The following is a 22745-nucleotide window of genomic DNA, read 5'->3' as shown; positions in this document are numbered from 1 at the left end:
TGAGAGTTTTAAACACTTTTTACGTGATGAATTTTACTACAAACACTTATTTAGTAACGGAACCACAAACCTGATTAAAAAATGACAAAATAGAAGCAACACACAATTTGGACTTAAACTTACACATTGTTTTTAAAGAAAACAAACGGTACCTTGCCAGTAGGTAGAAAGGCTCTCTCAAATGAAGTCATTAAGTGAGCAAAATAAACAAATCTCACTTTCTAAATTTTATCAGAAAAACATGAAAGCTCACAGAATTAACACAAATAATGAAAAGTCTTACGAAAAAAGGCTTGTGTTAGAATGAACATTAATGGTAATAAGCTAGCATGAAGTGGAAAAGGAAGGTCAACAAAGATTGGGGATTGGGTAAATATAGTACATTTAAGTAAATCTGCTAAATGACCCACAAATCTGTGTGTCTTTATTTACATTTATTTGATTGCCATTTGATTAAAGAAATAATTTATTAATTTGTGATATCAAATGAAAGTGTGAATAAATTGTACTCTACACCTGCTGCTGCCACATAGGTGGTTTTGACTAATTAAAATCTAGTAATATATTTAAAAATGGTTGTCTTTTATCTTTCCATGAAGAAGCTTTAGCAAAGGTGCAATGGTCTTGCCCACAGCTCTGTGCTGGACTCATAATGAAGGCATAAACTTGTAATAGGCTCCAGAGAATGCAGAGCAAGTGCATAGATTTTCTTCTACATATTTTCTTAGCACTTTGGAGATCTCATCAGGTGAGAAAATCTGTTAGAAGATTACAAGAAGAAAACTATTAAGGCCAGGGAGAAAGCTTCTTTGAAAGCTGAGAGGGGCCCAAACTTAGAAAAAGAAAGCTTAACAAATAAGTAACTAAGAGAATAAACACACAAATGGCAACTCAGGAGACCAAGCTGCAGGCAACTAAGCCTTTAGAGAGTTCAAATATTTAAAAAAGCAAGGATACAAACAAAAAACTGATGACTTGTCAGTAGGCAGAGAGAAGCAGTAGCCTGAAGGCTCTAATTAATGCATGCTACTAATAACTGTGATGGGTCATTGGACAGCTCACTTTATATGAGATGCTGCCACACCTCTTTTTCTTCTTTGTATTAAATGCACAAAAAGCTGAAAGGAATATTAAGAGATGGTAGCTTAACACTGCATAACGATCTTTGGGACTAGAGGGAGTTCTTCAACATTAGCTGTGCTGGTCTTAAAAAGTTACATGTCTTACTGGATAAACAACCTCAAGGGAAATTCACCAAAGCACATAAATAGTTTCTCACTGCCTGTGAGGCAGAAAAGAATATAGCATAAGAAGCTGAATGGAAATACAGATACAGTAAAGGAATTTCAGTGTCTTAATTAAGAGCTGTTCCTGAAACTGGAAATATTTGTTGCAAAAATAGAGAAAAAGAAAAGCCCAATATAAGTAAAATATGTTTGCATTGCTTAAATTTTAGCAATCAAGCGTGTTAAGAACCTCATTCTGATCAATTTATGTACATTTTCTCTTGCTATAGCAGTATAAGCACTAGCTTTTTTCCTAGGTTCAGAAAAGTCTCATGACTGGCCATTTCTTCCTATGTAAGAGCCATATTTGGCTTTTACTGTCACGGAATTCAATGAAATGCTCCATTGATTGACAATAATATTTACAAAACATAAAACTTCATTTTGTGAGACACTGGACTATGGATAACAGTCCTGAATTTTTTTTTTTATTGGCCAGAAGCAGATATTTCTCTACAAAAAAAAACACTGGAATAAGTTTCAGAGTCCCCCTGGAAAAAATCCAGATCAGTTTCTCACTTCCTTTTTCTAAACCCACAACTTCCATTCCTTTCCCATTCTTGGTGACATTTTAAAGTTAATAATTTTGATAAATATTTGACCAAATATGGAATTCCTTTTTTACCTCACTAGTAATAACAACAAACTTTTCTGTCTAGGTGAACTAGATTAAATACTAAGTCTTTCCATTTAGACTTGTAAATTTTATATACATAAATATATAAACATGCTGGACATTTCACAGCATTGTCCTTGAAAAAACATATATATTTTAGAGAAACTATAACTTTCCATTGGGATCCATTAATTTTAGAGATAATGAAACTATTCTGCAGTGGTTGAATAAACAAAACAGTTTCCCAGGGAAACCTACATTAAAAATAATCTCAGTAAAAATAATTAAAAACCTTTCCACACACTCCTCAAGTTTTAGCATTACTTACATATGATAACAATTATAATTCCTGTTTGAGCTGCTTATCACATGCCTAAGAGATAAATTTTAATTCTGACAAAGCTTCATAACACTGACCTTGTAAAGTGTGCAGAAAAACGTGTGTATACAGATATACATGCATATATATTTTTTTTCCATGACATAAATCATGGAAAGTTCAATTATTCAGAAGTGCATTCATTTTATTTAGCATTATTACAAGATTACCCACTTACCACTCTGGAATGGATTTCTTTGGCATAAAGAGGGAATAGGAATTCAGATTCCCCTTCCAGTCGAAGGCCTTCTTTTGTAACACGCAGGTGTCCCATTCCAGTCTGAGGAGAAGATATGAGAATTATGCAAAATTTACTATTCTTGCTGTATTTATTTTGTGTTCTTTTCATGAATTAAACACTTTCAAGAGCTGCCTGCCTCAAGTCTACTGATAAATATACAAACAGTAATGCATTTAAAATGCTGAGAATTCCTTATTTCTATACAGGAGTAATTTTCTGTGTGAAATTGCAAGTTTCATGAAGTTACTAAACTTGGTGTTTGTTTTTTTTATGGTGGAGCATGGTGTGGAGTGGAAATCCAGTTTTAGTCATTAAATTAAAAAGAAGTGCATTCGTATTGGCTGTGCTAAAACAGATTTTGTACTTGCCTTCTAAAAATGTAATGAACAATAAACTTTTACATATGAGCACACACATAAAAAACCTTACATTAACATCTCAGGGTTCATTCTATCAATAATTTAAGCCTATAAAACAGGCAAAGAGGGATTTTTATTTGCTTTCATTTTCAGCAATTACTTCTTTATAATTAAGTTTTAATTCATTGGTTTAGATTTTTTTCTCCTTTAATTGTAGGTCAAGGCTCTATATCTCATTATCATGTACCTTTTTCTCTATCACCTGCTTTTCAGTTTTCTCATCCTTTCTTCATCCTTCCCTCCTGCTTTCAGCCCAATTATTCTTTCCAGCTGATAACTCCTTTCTTTCTTTTTACTTCCTTTCATCATTATCACAGAATTGATAATGTGGAAAATGAGTGAGGATTTACTTCAGTAAGTACATCTGAAGAAATGCAGGCTTCAGTTGCAAGGTATTTCACAGGTATTCAGCTAATTTGTAAAGGATTCACCCCTTTCCCTGACACAAAGAGTGACAGAATACTGGCAAAAAAAACAAAAAAAAAACCCCAAAAAACCCAAAACAAACAAACAAACAAAAACCCCAAACAAACAAAAAAAACCAAAACCAAAACAAACCCCCAAAAAACCCCCACCAAAACAGACTTCCAGCTTGGCCAAATGAAAATATTTCAAGACAACTGCTGCAAACTACAAGGAACAGAGGGGAGGGCTAAATATAAAGCAATACACCCAGAAAAGTATTTCCACTCCAAACAGTTTTTAGGTAGTTCTCCATGTAAGCAGAAGAGACACATAACACCGATTAGACACCAATAAATTGTTCATAATCTAATGGATTATGCTTGCCACAGCTAAAAGTTATACTTGAAGAGATGGTAATTGCTTTCAAATGTATGTTCTGACTAATCAGATTATATATGTATACATGCAATGCTAAGTAACATATCCAACCAGCCTTCCATGAAAAATCATAGCTGTATTTTAGCAGGCCTGAAAGGAGACAGAGAAACAAGTTTTGCTTAAATTCCATAAGGTGAGAAATGTTCATTCACTCCACTGGAGAGTACAACCATGACTCTTCCTCAGCAAGATCTGCTTCAGCAAAGAGGCATTAAGAACAGCTATTTATGGAACCTGTTTTTCAGGGTCAAATATTTTACTGTTTTGAAATATATAAAGTAGTGGCTTTTCTCAGTGAAAACAGATATGGTTTCCAAATACTAGACCATTGCAAAGCTTTCAAAAAGTACCCAGTATATACTGATACAACCCATAAGGCAAAACTGAAATAATACCTAAAATGAGCTTTTATAATGACAATTCCTAGCCAGCACTGACTGATTTAGAAGTATGTTTTTCTAGTGAAGACTATGGACATTTTTTTTCTAACCTGCAATACTCCAACATTACAAAGACACGCAGGTTTTAAGAGAAACACTTGAAAAAACTGATGTGAAATATCAGGATATTCTAAAGAAATACCACCAAGTATCTCCTCTTATTAAGCAAATTTATGGTCTGATTATTTGCTCTGAGTTCATACCTTTTCCCATCAAGTGAAAGTAGTTTATATTAGGTATCAGGTTTAAACAGAGATTGCATATTTTTATGGAATATAAAGAGATAAATAAGTAGCATATTATAGACTAAGTACAAAAAAATGACATTTACAAATCTGAAATTTAAGAAGGCAGAGGAAGAAGTAGCAATTAATTTTGGTCTGAAGCAGATTGCCTTTGGCTGGAAGAAATTTTTAGTAGAGACCAAAAAAAAAAAAAAAAAAGAAAAAAGGTCACGTGGAAAAAAAAATTATGCGATTTACTCAGCACTCTCTTTCTAAAGGATTCAGGTTTCCTAGCAATTATTATTGTGAAAATGCTATATAGACAAAGAAATGTCTTTGACATAAAGAACAGTATGGCACATGACAAAACTCAATACTTTCAACTTATCTAAAAGTTCCCACTTTTTCAGTAAATCCAGTCATATCCCTCAGGATTACTTTGTATAAGTATGTCCTCCACTATGCCACATTTTCTTCGTAAGATATTTAATTTAAGCATTGACACAAAGCTCACATTGTCACATATTTGCCTAACAGCCTCATTATCCATTCTCATTGACTACTTGGGAAGTGCAAACCCAGGGAAATTTAGATTTGGGTTATGTGCACAAATGACAATCTGAAGACTAACATAAACTTTGTAACATGCATGCAAACAATAAAAATGTGGATTGTATATAATGATACTCATTTCTATTACCTTTGTGACTGCAAACAATTATTATGATCCAAGTACCACAATATTTGAGCATCTTAATATTGTAAAAGTACCGAATTATACAGTACAGTGAGATAGGGGATTTCTATTATGCCCCTTCTAAAACTGGCAAATTGAAGTTACACAGAATATAAAAGAGAGGGATTAAGACTAAACAACAACCCCAATGCACTAAGATCCAATGCTAAGTTCCATGAAAGAGCATACTTACACATAATATTCTCTCAACAACCACTCTGCTTCTTACATTACCAATTGCTATTTACTGAGTATTGAGGCTTCCTCAGTGATGAACAAACTTGATGCTTTCTGTTTCAAGGATTTGATTCTGTTCTTATTCAAATAACTGAATAAAAATATTTCTACTGACTTGAGAAAAAGGACACAATATCAATTAGATATGGACTTTGATGCAGTTGTACAGTAAGCCGTTGCTCAGGGTGAAGAAAAAAAAAGTGCTTCATCAAACACAGGAGATATATGGAAAGTCTGGATTCTGGTTATCCTGATGCTGGTGACTCTCATTGCTTGAGTTTGCTGGCCCTGAGCTGTAACACACTGTTGTACATACAGATATAGCTGAGACTCACATTTTGTAATTACTCAAAGCCCTCAGTGAGGCAGGTAGGCAGCTGTACTGCACGGAAGGATGAAATGACATCTCTGTAGACAGCAATCAGGTTTTATTGCTGCAAGGAGTTGACTAGCGTGGAAACTGCTGGCAGCTGCCGAAGTCTTATGCACCAAAGATGCAACTTAGCATTAGTGTTCACAAAGGTGTGACCAGTTTTCATTTCAGAACTGACTTACTCTAACTGCAGCAACCAAATATCTTCAACTACAGTAGAAGCATTTTTTCATAATTTGAAAAATGCTCCCAAGCAGGTAAGTGCTTGGAGAAAAGAGACAAAGCCTTCTACCAAAAAAAATATCCATCCCTGAATTCTCATAAAAGCTCATCAAAAGACTCCTTGATTGAGAAGTCTTAGTCTAAAGGAAATTTGACATCTAGCTTTTCAGTGAATTATCTACATAGGGATACTCCAAACCAGCTGAAATGAGTATCCAACACTGCAGAATCCTAGGTAAGATGCACTGTATTGTGAAACATCTGGATGGGAGGACCATGTTGGATGTGTTATCATTCTCTTAGACTCTAAACACAGACTCCAGACTTCTAGGAGTAGAAGACAAGCAGATGCAGCTCTAGGGCTTTTGTACTCGCAGTGGCTGCTCTCAGGTAGCTGAGCCTCATGCTGCCTATGGCATATGGAAGCAAAAGACGATCAGGTCATTTATTTGGGATTTACCTCCCAGGAATATGACAATGCAGGTCTGCTGCTGTAGGCATGTGTCCCATAAAAATAAGCCTGACGCATTGGGAACAATCATTCCGTTTAAAATTGAGTGTTTCTAGTCACCTAAATTCAATCAACAATTATAACTTTATTTTCCTACCAACACTGAAACTGATACACATTGGCTCACTATATTTGGTCAATCATATGTTATACCACATCATCACTGTTTCTGCACCTTCTTAGCATTAGACTCAAAGGCAGTCCCTCAAACTCCTCTGAATAAGAGAAATTGAACTTCTGCTCTGTGTATCAGCTAATAGCTGCAAGGGAAGATGTGTATTTTCTCCTTTTGGGGAGAGATCAAATGCTGGAAAGACAGGCTGACCCATGTGTTAGCATGGTTAGACAAAAAAATTCTCAAAGTTGATTCCAATATTAGTTTTAACATACATTCAATTCAAATCAAGTAGCTTCTGTCTCAGGAGTTAAAAGCATGTTTGATTTGCAGTATCTGCTCCTTGAATATTCAATTTTTGCATATATTAAAAAGTCCACACATGCTGTAATGGCTGAATGAAACCAGTAATGGTATTAACTCCAGAGTGGAAAGGATGCAGCATTTCCACTCAGTTAAATCCCTTTCTTTCCTGTAGGATCCTTACATCCTCCTTCTAGGCCAGATCAGAGAAAGACCTTGGCAAGTTCAGACCAAGACATCACTTGCTGTGCCCCAAAGCTACTTCAATTAATGGCTTTATAGATCCAGCTTGCACTGCAGCACTTCCTGCAGCAATTACTATTTAGAGAACTTGCTTTGCAAACAAGAGTGTACTGTTTCATTGAGATAATAGGACCGTGGGTAGAGATTGTTAAAGACCAATCAGCAAAACAGGACTGGTAATGAATCTGATGAAACTCTCTGTTTGACTTACAATATCAATTCTGGAGCTAAGTACGTGCTTGGTATAATAACATTACTGATGCCTCGTCTCATTTTCAGTTGCAAGGACTCTATTTGCTGGGCTCAGACAGAGGTTATCTGACTCATCTGCTTATATGACAGTGGAGTCATCTCAGTCAAAGACATGGGTCAAATCAGAGCCCTTGGCAACAGCAAGCACTCCTGGAAGAGAAGTTAGTTGCACCTGGCTCAGGGCTGGATAGAAACCAAAATGCTACTGCAGACAAGACTGAAAATTGGGTAGATAATATTTTGAGATTTAGAAAAGTAGATGGCCACTTTGAATTCAACAGATTTGTAAGACAACAGCTATGAATTACGCAAATTAACAAAACACAGACGTTTGCTTATTTTTATAACATTTCTTTCATAAAATAGGATTCATATTTAAGATGCATACTTTCAAGATATTTTCAGTTTATCTTTGTCCAGATATACAGAATAATAAACTTCTTTACTTAAAGTATTAATTAAAACAGGTGTTACTCAATAGGAAATAACATATTCTCAAAAGAGGTTCAGTTTTAGCTTCATTTCCTTGTTCAGCAAGGACCAAATTCTGTCTTTGGTTCTGTACTGTGCAGGTACTAAAAAAAATACCATTACATCTGGCATTACACCTCCCGTGTTAGAAAAACAGACTGAAGAAATAGGCTGCTACTCCCACTGCTACATGTATTTATTCAGGAATTAGGTTTTTGTAAGTTGGGTAATTAATTTTATTTTATTATCCTCTGTAATTATCCAACTTAGCTAAAGAAATGGAATTAAATATTTTCCTTTGCTTTTTAAAGCTTGTCAAAAGGGTTTTCTTAAATCCAGTTCTTAAACTTGCATGTATACTCTAATCTCACTATACTCAGATTTTTATAACTCTTTATTAATATTATAGATTATTCCAACAGTCCACTTAAAACAAGTGTTCCTCCACACCCTTTTACACCCACATTATTTAATTAATAATATAATTTTGAATAATCAAATGTTTTAAGAAAATGTATTTAAATGAAAATATGTATCACTACTGAAAAGTCTTTCTTTGGCAAAAGCTTTCTGCAGTACGAATCTCAAAATCTTTCTATTAAATTATTACTTTTTGCATAAAATATTTAAATATTTGTCTGAGACAATGGGAATGACTGTAGCCTGATTGGAGGCAAATTGTACTTAATAGAAAAGTTACAAAATACAGATGTTTTGGATTATTCAGAAATAGAAACTATGGAATGTTCATGTTCTGACATGAAAATTTAGATGAGAATTGGTGAAAAATGCAATAATTTACTTAATTTGAGTATTAAGGTTATGCAACATTCTCAAAATGGCAACTAATTTCATGGAGCACCCACTGTTAATCACAAAATGCATGGAAAGGCTGTACAAGTTCACTAATGGATGTCTTTAGTGAAGGAGAACTTACTGTAAGTGTTCTTTACTGTACATTTTCATCGCTGTCTGTTCTGGTTTTAGGTGTTTCAAATGATTGAACATCTCCAATTAAATAAGGCATGCTATTACACAGTCTATTAAGTCTCACTGTCAGAAAGCGTTAACTGATTTTCTGTTAAAATTTTGCTTTCTTAATTCATTGCGTTCCAAGTTTCATATTTCTATATTTCCTTAAGTAATTCCCTCCATCTTCAGTGCCTGAGTTTATCAAGTGCTTAAATGGTTGTTTACACAAGTATTCTATTACATTAAAATCAGTTTTTAAATTTCAAAATACATATTGTATTTATAGATTTAGACTGTTACCATTATCAGCCAGCTAATATGTATATATAGCAAGATTATATATAGTCGGCTTTTCAACATATCTTATTAAATGAACTATCAACAAATTACTATTTCCTTAGAGAAAACTTTGAAAAAGAAGTAAAAAATAATTTTTAATACTTCGCCTATATTCATTTTTAATGGGAACTGCAGAAGTTTAGAAGGGTGCTATGTCTGTGATAAAAGTTTCTGGGAATGGCTACATGGGAAGAGTACTCCCTTAGTAAAAGTAGGCCAAAAGAAGAAAACACTTGTCAATAATATCTAGAAAACTCTATGTTTTTCTACAGCTGTGGCAATTGCCCTATTTATCCCACTGCCAGAAATTTATGTGAATAATTGGGAAAGCAAAAGTCCACAATCTATTTTAAGTGTGCAGAAACCACTGCAGTGTCCGTTTCTCATTGCCTTTGTCTCTATGTCCAGCTGAGGTGCAGGCACAAGAGCAGGCTAAATATTTGTCCTGCTCTTAAGAAGAACCATGCTTAGGATATGGATTGTTGGACTGGACATTGGACACTGCTCTCCACAGACCAAGTTATTCCCTGTCATGATAAGGTGACCTGGGGGCTATTCTAAGGCTTAGTATTAGGCCTTGATTTTCTTCTTGTTAGACTCAAACCCAAGTAAAATTTGATATAGATGGCAAGAGAACTTGAGATTGAACGCAGATATGAATTATGTTTGTCTAACAGTACATCTAAAACTATAAAGACCTGTCTACTTCTCTTACACTGTGCTTAAAAATGTTTGTCAGAGGAAACTCCACACTGAAGAAAGGCAACTAGATATCCTGGTGAACACTGCAGTTGCATTACTATCTGTCCTTATCAAAATGAAATACAGTGCAATTTCCCTTCTTATTCCAGGAGACCATGATAGCTGGGGCATCCACTCAAATCCATGGAAAACATGGGTTTCTTCATCAGAGGTAAAAAAAAAATTAGAAATTATCTTTGGCACAAAACTGTTCCTGGTGTTATGATAATATGGCAGAACCTAAATAATGCTGAATTAATGAGGGGTTTCTGAAAAAGATTTGCTAGAGAATCAGGAATGGTAATTACCTGATCAGGGGCATTTTTCACGCCTGAGTTTTAGCATGACAATCTTGGACTAGAGCTAATGTGACCTCCAGCCTGAGTCTTGGAAGTACTGAATGGCACCCCCCCCCCTCAGCTGGTATAACCCTAATTTAGTGAGCAAGCATTCTGTCACCTCCTCCAAGTCGTTGATTAAGTTTTTGAAAAGGACAAGACCCAGGATAACACAACTGCAATGTTTATTACTGCCCTCCATGCAGACCACAACACATTAGTATCTACCTTCTGAGCCTGACTACCCAGGCAGTTTACTTTTTATATTTATCTGTTTGTCCACTCTTCATGGCTGTAATATCCTAATTTACAGGTAAAAGAATATAGTGGGAGAGAGTGAGAAGCCTTGCTGAAGTCAAGGTAAATGATATTTTGTGTCCTCCCATCATCTGTAATTCCTTGCAGACATTTAATCATAAAATGGCAATCAGATTGGTCAGGCATAATTCACCCTTGGTAAATAAACCCATGGCCCCTTTTTTAAAGACAAGTGCAACACTCGAATTCTCCTGGTCAAGGGGGAAAATCCAAATCAAGGATCTCCCCAATCTCCAAAGCCTTTCAAACATTGCAGAAGGTGACTCTGCAAGAGAATCAGTTGTCTCTGCACCAATGGATGCACACCATCTCGTTGCCATTTGCCCTTTGTAATTCTTAAGTGAATCAGAGCTTTGGCATTCCTGACACAGAAAGCCTGACACATTTCCTGGCCGGGACACTGCTTTGAAATTTCTTCTTTGTAGCCTTTATCTGCTTCCAACTCTTCTATGTTGCTTTTTCATTGAGGCTCCATCACAAGTAACCTGCCTAGCTAAGCCAGGATATTTATCTTCCTGAGTATCAGGACTGATCATTCCTGCATTTGGAGGATATAGTCCTTAAACTTGATCAAGCTTTTCTGGGTAACTTCACCCTTCAGATCTGGCTCCCATGGGATCCTGTGAGTTGCAGATCCAGCTGTGTGCCACCTTCAGTTGGACTCTCCAGAACCTGTTGCTGACACCTCTAGAAATCTTCACTGCTTCCATCCTGCCATGCTTGTCTTCCAGCATGTATCAGAGACATCGAAGTTTCCCCTCTTTCAGACCTACTGGACCTTTCAGAATTGCCCACAGGACTTCTGATCCTTGTAGCCCCAAATACCTCAAGACTCTTAGTTTTCTAGATCTTAAAACTAGCAGTTCCCTTTAGTGCTCAGAAAACCTCATTATGTTAAAAAGAGAATTTGAAATTTCCATTATATGCAAAAAAGTGATATGTTGTCCAAGGGGAAAAAATCCAACCTTTTTTCAAACTGATTTTTGTGCAGAAATAATGCTAGTTTTTAAATTACTCTATTTCACCTTGTTCACCAAGCTCAAGGTATAATTATTTGAATGCCTTCTCTGAAACAGCTGAATATAATGAATTCACAGGTTTCTTTGCTCATCCCCACAAAAAAACTTGAGACCCTGTCCCTCTGAACTCCAAGAGAGAAAAGGGAAAAAAATGGAATGAGACACAGCTGATACCTTTGAATTAATGTGCACAATTTGGAGATGCCCACATGTTTTTTAATTGGAGCAGCATGAAAAAAGGGATATATTCTCTTTTCACGTTGTTCTTTTAGTCTAGCTGAAATGAAATGAAATGAAACAATGAAATTCTGTTCAATTTAGTAATCTACATTTGATGCTGAAGGCCTCTCAAACAATACAGCTTAGAAAAGTTTCTGTCTTTCATCATTCCACATTCTTACAAGGAGATCAAAATCTATTCATCTTGCAGCATATCCATGTCTGGTTCATGTTCTCCTTTATCAGCTTAGCTTCTTTGTGAGCACTTATCACATGGTCTGGTTTTATGGGGGTTAAGGCAAGACATGTGTGCATGGATTAATTCAATGCCAGAGCCTCTTCAAACTCTGTTCATAATTTAATTATTATTTTAATTTGGATGTCTGAACAGAGGTAGAATGTGATTTTTGTATACTGCAAGTTATTGGTTAATGAAAGAGTCAAGGATGCTTTATAGAAAAAGAGAACACTTATACAACAAAAGAAACTTTGATGTCTAAATAACCAATTTTTTAGCTCTGAGTGGGCTTATGAAAGGGCTGTGCTGTAGAACCATGTTGACCAATCACTAAAGCACCAACTCCCTTATTACTGAAAAACTTTTCCTAATAAAATTATATGTTGTCATGTCATGTTTAAAGTTTTCCTTCAGCATAAACCCACTTCAGGACTCTACTGTAAAAATATATTTTAAAATGTTTGCAACCTTTTTTTTCCAAGTATGTTTAGCAACCTTAGTGAGAACACAACTTGCTTCTTGTATTATTTTACAGAGAAAAAACCTGTTAATATATTATTAGCTATCAATATTTAAATATTGTCAAGAGTGATATTAAGTGATCTTAATTATTTTTTTAGTTTTTAAATGTATTTTTAAATGTTTTTAAAGTATTAGCTAGAAATACAATATCTATTGTGAGTATTAAACATAAGTCATATAAACTGGACACAATATACCTAGACTACAATTAATAAATATAAGCATTATCACAGTTGACAGATTAATATTTGCTAAATAACTGATGATTGCATAGGATAATATTTCACAATTACTTTTAAACTCTTCCCAGTCATGGGAATGCCTAATTGGGTAAGTGTGATATACATGGATCAACTCATTTCCCAAACAGAAAATACTTGTCAAGCTTGGAACTCATGAATCATAAAAATCTAATTCTGACACTATATTGATACCTCTCTTTTCAAACAGTAGCAAAATACTTGGAGGCATAATTGCTTAATGTTTTATGATAGCATTAAAAATTTCTTATGACTGTTACACTAGTTCTTCACAATTGGTTTTTCCTTAGACAGAGGAAAGGACAGTGAAGCTTCAATTATACTTCCAGACTTTGAATGTGCACTAAACATCTTTCTCTGACTCAGTGGTTAGTGGTGCTTCTCTGTGATTCTCTGTGTGATATTTCTGGTAACCTCAGAGTTACTTCTTGAGAGATAGTAGTCTGTTAAAACAACATCCAGTAAAAAAAGTTCTCTCTTCTTGACGACGTCACGTATACTTTTGCTGAGGATTGTGACATACATGGGCACTCTGCACAAATGCATTTACAGTGATATTTATCTGAATTTCAGTATTTCCCTAAAATTATCCAAATTAATGAAAACATTACAGTTAATCACTATCCAATTGGGTCTGCCCGGCACACAGATTCTTTAACACAGAATTAGGAATTCACAGCCGACTCTGTGAAAAGACGGAAACCTGCACTGCTAGAGCTGTTGCCAACACTGCTCTTGTTGCAAAAGCAGAAGGACACTGTCCCTTCAGCAGATCAAGACATTTGGTGTCTGCCACACAGGAACTACAAGGAGATAGCCATTCCTAAAAGTAGACTTTCTAAAGTTATTTTTTTTAGTCCTCACTGGTATCAGACAAGAAATACCCAGGCTCATAAGTAGAAATCAGATCAACATAAAATATTTTTTAAAAGTCCTTAAAAATAAAATCCTGAGACACCCAGAAAACAATTATATGTTTTTCATGTTCTCTGTGATTTATGACATGTAGGCACTAAAAGCATATCTTTCATGTGAGTTGCATAAGAGAAAAATTACATGTGATCTAAGACGTTTTGCACTGCAATCTATATGACAGTACCAGTGCTGTAAAGAATTCATGTAGGGGAAGACCCTTCACAGGAATTCAAGCACTAAAATCTGTATTAGTAAGTAGGACTTAAAATTAACATACAATCTTTTTAGTGAGTATAGAAATATTTATATTAAGATAAAGAGTTCTTCACTTAGTGACAGAGGCGTAATAACAATAGATAACAGCAACTTTCTTCAGTAGCTAGGGCAGAGCTGTAGAAATTTATTATTATTTTTGTTCTTGTAACAAGTCTATTCAAATCATCTGTGTATCACAGCTGCATGTTAGGAGCAAATTAGCTTCGCTTCAATATTCACTGATGCATTTTATTGCATTCTGACTAAAGTTGTATCTTGCAGACTTCTGAAACTTACCCTTTAATCTACTACATGCAAAATTACATTATAAATATTAAAATATATATGACAGCGGAAAACTATTAAATTTACTTCTGAATTATATAGCTGCTTAGATTCAAGCATGAAGTAGTGATAATTACCTCTGAGCTGTAATTAATTGCGCAAATACATTGTTAAATTTTAGATGCTGGCAAATATGAGTAAGAAACTAAAAAACCACAGAAACTGTCAGCAATATTTTAACTAAGGAATTCTGTATGAGATAAAATTACAGCAAACACACTTATAAAATATCAACTAAACAGAGATTATGAGACAACGATAAAAAACATTCTCATAGATTGGTTAGAATTCACTGCAATCTAAAACATCAACAACCTCAGTATTTCAAAAACTATTACTAATACAGAAATCACATATGAGGAAGTAGATTCAAAGATATTTTTCTAACAACTTTCAGCCAAAGTACAAATCACAGTTGAGAAGAAAGGAAAAAGAATCATCCATTACCTACAGAGAAGCTGGTGTACATACAAATTAAGTGAAGTGCTGAGGCAGGGAAGATAAGACAAAAATGGAAAATTAAAGAAGACACTTACTGGGGAAAACCACATCACTTTAAGAATCCAAATTGTCAAAGAAAAATTCACAACTAGGATGATAAGCAGGAGGAGAACAAACAGGTAGAGACAACGCTTTCTCCAGCCATAAATTCCAATTTTGTAGTTATATTCATTCTTCGGCCTTTCTAGGCTCGTGCCTGGTGTTGTTGTCGTGTATTGTTCACGTACCATCTGCTATGAAGAGGAAAAAAAGAGAAAGGGAACTGCTTAGTTGCTTAATTTAAGTGACAATATTTATATACAACTCCAAGGAAAATATGAAGATATAATTGTAATAGCTTGGAACCAGAAACTCTTATAAAGTTTTACCTGGAAAGCATTTTCATCATGCCCCATTCAACTTACATCTTAGTTTTTGATACACACAATGTGACCTTTTAATATATGAGCTGCATTAACTGCTGTTTTCAGGAGGCTTAAATTTATTTCATCCTATAAAGAATGGTAAAACCTTCCTCCCATTTGTCATAATATTCTATTTCTCCCATCATAAAATATTTCATGAAATCATATCATAATCTACAGCTCACAAGTGTGCATCAGTTGGAATGCCAATATATATTAGGCTTCAGAATATGTATATAAAGAAATGAAATTATTCTTTATGAAGTACATGAAATAATGATTTCTCAATTCAACAGATATTCATTTTAAAGATATATCAACATTAGAAACATTGCCTACTGGGTTTAAACACCTTCACTTCATACTACAGTTCTTAAAGAAGCATTGTTTGAATTTAAAGGAATCTTACAAGGTTGCACTTCCTTAAAACATGAGAATAGTCACTATCTTCCACTTTTACAGCACAGAAATCACCAACAATTCAAACCATTCATTAAAGTTTACAATTTTGGCCAAAAGAATAAAAGCTCAGCAGCTGAAGCTGCTTATCAAGAACAACAGTGGGCAATCAATATCTGTCTCATTTATACTGAGATAAAGCAAAAAAACCCCAACCATAGATGTCAGAAACAAAACAGGTATTGTAAATTCAAGCCATTCCCATGAGCCAGGCATGGCCACAGGCCATCTTACACCCAAAAACTGTTCCACTTTCCTATAATATAATGCTCCCAAATGAGAGTGCCTTCAGAAAGGTTTCACACAAGGTCTGCTCTCAATTCTGAATTTCCTCCTATCAATGAGATCGCCATGCTCTGCTCACACAGCTTTCAAAACATGATCAAATGACATCATTGCTTCTGTTCAAGTTTCCTGCAGAGCCATCCTGTGTCTGTAACATGCTTATGGCTCTCAGTTCTAACTCTCATCTTTCTAAAGATGTCATCTTTTGTTCCTGTAGCTTCCTAGCAAGACAGAGAATGCCATATTGGTTTACAATTGAACAAAAGCCCATGCATTAGCCCTTTGTATATATGCAGTATTCATTTCCTCACTTCTACAAAAAAAAATATTTCTTGTTTATTTATATCCAAAAATTAGACCAAATAATTCACAGTTCATAATGTAACTTTGCTTACAGACATTATGGCATAATACTATAATTTTTTTCCCACTATCATTCTCAGTTGCTCACAGAGTATGTATATAAATATTTTCATTGCTGAAAATAGTATAACAATTTATTACTGAGGAATTAATAGATTCTGAAATAACTTGGCTTAATATCAGTGAAAAATTATTTACAAGATTTACAAAATGTTATTTAATATTCACCACATAAACTGTGCTTGTTTAAAAATATCAGATCATGTATTTTAGCTCCATGTAATACTCAAGCACACAGTACTGATTACAGAATGCTGTTTTGATACATTGATACTATTTTATCCTGTTTTCTACTAATTATTGTGTAGTAAAGCACATTACTCACACAGAGGTTGCCCCTTATCTGAAATCTCTGTTACTGTGCACTGCCATGAGATACTGGGACATTTATGCATACAATGGGGCTCCATAAGATGCTTATACAAACCTTTACCCTTACTTCCACACAGATTTCTTTTCCACACATAAGGTACAGAACAGGATACAGTAACTCTTATCAGGTAACAACCAGAGGCGACCTTTGAGAAATAAGCTGTGCAGTTCTTGCCCATGAGTAGTACAGCTATGTCCTGGCTCTGGCCAGGACATGGTTAGTATTTGCAGTATCCAGGAGAGGCATGGATAGGACTCTGAGGTCATCCTACACAACCTCAGGGGGTGCAGGGGGTGGTGGAGAAGAGAGTGGATCCCTTCTGGTCCTGCTGGACACAGGTGAGCGGTGGGGTGTTGCCAGTTTCTCTGTGGTGAGTACCCACATGTGAATTTGTTTGCATCTCTTCCACTCCCCTTTCACAGGGCAGACTGCTTTGCCTGTTCCTTGTGTTGCTGTTCCCTACACCCGCAAAGTAAATTCTGCAGTAGAGACCATTTGCCACAGAATTAATTAACTGTCATATCTTCATGTTCTTATGCAGCCTCATTAGAGTGGTCTCTGAGGTTGGAATTCATCTCACAATGTTAGATACGAACAATTTAGCTCTGAATATCTGAGCCAGTCAACCTGGACTCCCTTTATGGTTAATGGAGATAGGTCTCCCTGCTGGGAATTATTTATCTGACTTATGTTAGATGTGAACTTTAGACATCCAATGAACATACCTTCTCTTCATCAAAAGAGAAAGGAAGAGAGCCTGGGATGTTTTTCTCATACATGTATGCCTATATGTTGTAGACATTTCAATTAGAATGATTTCCAAAAGCATGTAATTTAACAAGATAGGATTTTTCTATTTCATGTTCCTCTCCTCTGTTCCATTTTTACCCTGTTGCAAAATGTTTATTTTGTGAGTTGAGGGTTTTATACATAATGTATTATGTACTGCTGTTTAATGAGGTGAGGTCAAAATCCATTATGCATTTCAGCAAAAAGCCTATGAGTTTTGTGATTGTTTTCAGCCCTGCAGAAATTCCCCAGGGGACATCTCCCAGCACAACATTGTTCCCTGCATGAATTATTTTTTCCTGACAGAAAACAGTTCTGCTGTTTCTGAGCATTATTAATACTGCCAAAAATTGCTTTGGTCATAGTAAACAGGCAGTGATGGCCTAGACAACCGAATGCTTTGAGAAGGATTAAGTTTTTCTAACTAACATAATATTTCATGATTTTTAAGAGAATTAGTGTCCAACTATTACAGCTGAAATCCTTTCAGAACTGATACTGTTGGACTGTTTCTTTTGGGAGCATCAACTTTCCATATTACTGACTTGTATGTTCACAAGCTGAAATTACATAGGAAAATAATCTCAGACCTGTCTGGAGAACCCAGAGAAATCTTTTTATAATTCTGGCATGTTTTAGAAAGGTGGGCTGAAAGCAAAGCCTTAGATAGGCAGACCTCATGGTTGTGAAGTTTTGTAAAGTCTGCCAAGATTCAAGATAGACTCACAGAAGAAGAACAACAGGCAGTACTATGATGAGAAATGTGATTTGTAAGTGGAATAACCATAAAACTGGTTGTGTAGGAGCATTCTAAACAGGCATTCAGAAGGAAGTGGTGCACACAAGTGATTTACACAAGTTACTTGCATAAGTGACGTACCCAAGTTAGTTGTATTAGTAGAAGCAAGAAACCTGCAGAATGCACAATGACTTCATTAAATGTTATCTTTGTAGCCTTTCACAAGGAAGTAGCAGACAGTGACTAACAGTAAGAAATACTGGCAACCTACAGTGCAGATAAAATGGCAATTGAGTTTCAGAATGAAAATTCTTACATCTTTCAAATGGGCCATGAAAATGTCTTATTTGCATCAGGTCAGCAGTACCATAATAAACAAGCTACTACAAATAAACTACTTAATTGGAAGTTCTTGGTGTTCCTATTCAAGTGCCAACACAATCAGCACATTCCTTATGGAATTTTGTAGATTAGGCCATAATTCATGGGATCAAGCTCTATCAGGATTTGCTTGTTATTTAGAAGTATTTTCTAATTGTCATAATCTATTTTACTGGAATCCATTTAAATCCAATTGCTTCTTGCCTCTCTGCTGATTTAAACCAGATACTGAATGCTAATTAGCTGCCAAAAGATTTCTTACAGATTTTAAATGATAGATCAAACTCATGAACAACCAGTAACACCGCAGATTTTTTGGCCTCGTGAGATTTCCCGTGTGTTCATTCAGACATTGTATGTGTTGCGTGTAAGGCATGAGATTCCTGTCTGTAGTAATACATATGAGCTGCCCATGAAAGACCTGTATGTTCTTCACACTTAAAATTGTCCTCTAAAAACACATAACTATCACAGAACAATTCCCTAGCTCTAGTGCACCTTTTTCCATGCAAGACTTAGAAACTGGTCTCTGTTATTTGAGTGACTGAGGTCCAGGAGATGTTTATATTAATATTGATTAATGAAAGACATTGAAAAACTTGTCTATCAGTAATGTTGCTATTTGACTAAGGTTAGTTTGGGCATCAAGTTCAAAAAGCTATTCTGACAGCTCTGAAATATTTACTTAATACAGCAGCATTTTTAAAAAGTAATTTGAAGACTGATCCTTTAGTCTGCTTTGGAAAGCAAGCCTGAGTAAAAGCATGTTATTCTTACTATTTTCAGGGGTGACTTATCTGTAGGAAATACTGAAGATTGAATACTAATTCACTTAAAATAAGTAATCTCAGTATATTTCAACTGAAAAAATAAGTTTTCATTTTTTTTGTTAATATATGGCTACTGTTTTAATGTAAATAGAATTCCCCTTTATACACAGTTCAGAACTGTGTTACTAAAGTGCTCTGTCATGCTGTCATAAAACAACTGATAATAACATACAATTAGAAACACAATTTAAATACGAAACTACTTAGTTGGTTAATACTAATAACCAGCTGTAATTCCAATAATAATTATGTAATTATCAACCATTTTATATTTTCAGCAAAGAGACAAAAAGCTTAACATTCAATAAAACCTTTTCAAATCAGAGTTTAGAACAACTGGTGAGGTTTGACAATGAAATTTGCACCACTGGTGCTCGTACCATGCACGTTGTTCTTCATGAACAGACCTCAGTGCATCTACTCTTCCCTCTTGTTCTGGATTTGGCCAGGACAAAGCTGATTTTTTGCAGCAGCTAGGAGGAGATGTTGAAGGGGTGTGTCCAAGACCCTAATGTTCTTCTATACCCCAGCAGGCCATTGCCAGGGGTGAGGGAGAAGGGACTGGCTTCTGAGGAAAAGGGCATTCCTTTCAGCAGAAGAAAACTTGTTTGGGAATAACTGATTGGTATTTTTTATTGTTGCAGGCTTTCTGGGAAAGTAATTTCTTTGTGCTATACCATCCCTTGTTAATATTGTTGCTGTTCCTGTTTCCTTATTTCATTGCTGTTTCCAGCAAAGTGTTCTTATCTCAACCCATGATCCTTGTCTTTTCTGCTTCCAGTTGGAGGGGAGGGGGAGCAAGTGGTAGCATGGTTTTATTAGGAATACTGAATTGGAGAACAGCAGCCCTAAACCATGACACCTCTTTACGTGAAGTATATTCATTTGCATGCAAGAAAATTCACAGTATGTGTAGCCATGAAAGAGGTGATAGTGCTAAGCAAAAACAGTACAGTGACAAGACCATTTCAACCTCTTAAACTAAATTCTTGCACCACTGTATACAAACTCTAAACTGAAATTAAACAACCTGTCAACTGAGACAAGTGAGAATTACTTTTACATTCTACATACAGTATCTTCATGGAATATTACGTTCATTTCTGTGTATGTTGTATTGGGCTAAATGGGTATTATTACAGCAGGAACATCAGAAGCACACCAATAATTCACACTTTAGTGCATTCAGGCACACACACTTTTGCCTTTGTGAACACAGAAGCAGTCCAATGATTAACCAATAGGAAAGAAGTGCTGTTGGAGAGTTTTCCTGAAAGATGAAAGACAGTTGAGGCAATCCTATTGTTCAGACAAAATAATGAGAAACCTTTGGAATCCATATGGAAAAGCTTTCAGAAAAAAACAGAAAGGCAGGGAGAAATCAGACTCATGATAAGGTGAAAATTTTATAATTACTTTCAGCCCTTCCATTATATTGTTTTTAATCTTGCCCAACCTTGCTTTGTTGAAATTTTTGTGTTATGTAGCATATTAAAGTTTGAATTGCAAACTAGTACCATCACCTGAAAAGAGCTGGATCCCTGCAGTGTGATTTGTGGAAACCAGTGAAGAAATTCATATGGCCTAGTTAACTGTTTGCATACCCTGCAGGGTCCATTTGCATAATAACTATGACATGGTCACAATTAACAGCTTTGCACATTTTAAGTAGAGCTGAAAGTCAGTCTGACAGCATAATATTATAAAAATATGAATTACATAATTATTGATATTACATACATATATGCAAAACTAGTATTAGAGCATAACATTAATATAATGTGCTATATAAAATATTCTTTGTCTAATGTCCACTCTTGAATCTCATTTATAGTACTTTTTTTAAGCTTTGTTTTCTATTTTTCAATTTGTCTTCCTCCTTTAAAAATTCCAAAAACATGGATCAGATAAGGAAAAAAAATCATGTTACTGCCCCCAGAATTAAAAAAAAAACACACACAAAAATATTTGACTTTTTGTAAATTATTTTAAATTTTTTACTTACGTATGAACATTTGAAGAAGTAGCTAATTTGTGGTATGAGAAATTTCCTGTCTTTTATGTAAAATGCCTGAAATCATTTCAATTAAAAAAAAAAAAAAAAAAAAGAAGTGAATCTTGTCCCTCTGAAATTCAGTCACTATTACAGCTAAGTGACCTTGAGTACCATAATAGGAAAGGAAAATGAAAATGTCACAATTTTTAAAATTACTTTTCTGGGTTTTTCAACACAAATGTTATGACCAAGACGTATATCAACATATCAACGTCTTGGTAGACAAACAAAAACACAAAGAACTTGGAATAACTGATGCAGAAATGATTGAATGATGATGTGTATAAGGCTATTGTTTAAACCCTGTGGAGCTCTCATTACTATTACAGATTTTAGAAATAATCCTTTAAGAAGAGAGAAAAGAGTGGTCTGCACAGCCATTGTTTACACTTAACAATTAAAGACTGAGGCCCATTAATGGTGTCAAGATCATTTAAGTGTTTCCTTACTTACTGTTCTTTGTATAATGAACGTTCATTGTTTCAGTGTGCAAAACACTGTCTTGTACTGTTGAATGTCATTCAGTGTTTTTCAACGGTGTTTATTACCACAAAGACATTTTAAAACATCAAACCTACAACAGGTAACTAAATCTCTTCTTACTAGTTCTTCTTACAGTTCTTATTCTCCCACCCCTTTCAGAAGGTATCTCATGGGCCTCGAGTAGAGGATAAAAATGTGATGGTGAACAATTTCCTTTAATGAACTCAATTGTGAAATAAATTTTGCCCTCTAAAGTCCAATGCACTTTTCCCTCCTGGTAGCTGCTCTTCAACATGATTTATTTTTTCCTCGAAGGACTGCAAGTACACCAGATACATAATGAACTGCCATGAATATCAGAACAGAAATCATTCTAGTCTTCTGGCTGTGAGGTTTCTCTCTCTGAAGCACAAGCCAGAGTAGGTCCGTTCCCCTAGATTCCCTTTTTTCTTTAATTGTGCATTTAAGAAAGTGTTTATAACTAAGCTAGGTATGAACTTTAACTGCCTGGGTTTGTCTGGGCAAGTTTTTAAACAACTAGCATGAGATCTGTAGCACCTGTATTGAGTGGTGGATAGGTGGAAGAAAGGAAAATATTAATGTGCAAGGAATACTGAGAGCCTTTTTGTT

At 35.1% G+C, this 22745-nt stretch overlaps 1 protein-coding gene across 1 annotated transcript in view; it reads right to left on the bottom strand.

Moving 5' to 3' along the window:
- The window catches only part of SGCG (sarcoglycan gamma), a 50780-nt gene extending 35657 nt beyond the window's left edge, over positions 1 to 15123 (bottom strand). The window contains exons 1-2 of the mRNA XM_062514665.1: positions 14929 to 15123; positions 2460 to 2561 (exon numbers count right to left, since the gene is read on the bottom strand). Of these exons, the coding sequence (XP_062370649.1) occupies positions 2460 to 2561; positions 14929 to 15123 (297 nt within the window). The remainder of the gene's footprint in view (positions 1 to 2459; positions 2562 to 14928) is intronic.
- Between the last annotated feature and the right edge of the window lie 7622 nt (positions 15124 to 22745).

The sequence above is a fragment of the Cinclus cinclus genome, chromosome 2 (assembly GCF_963662255.1).
Source record: "Cinclus cinclus chromosome 2, bCinCin1.1, whole genome shotgun sequence".
Lineage (NCBI taxonomy): Eukaryota > Metazoa > Chordata > Aves > Passeriformes > Cinclidae > Cinclus > Cinclus cinclus.
This window is presented reverse-complemented; position numbering and strand designations above follow the sequence as displayed.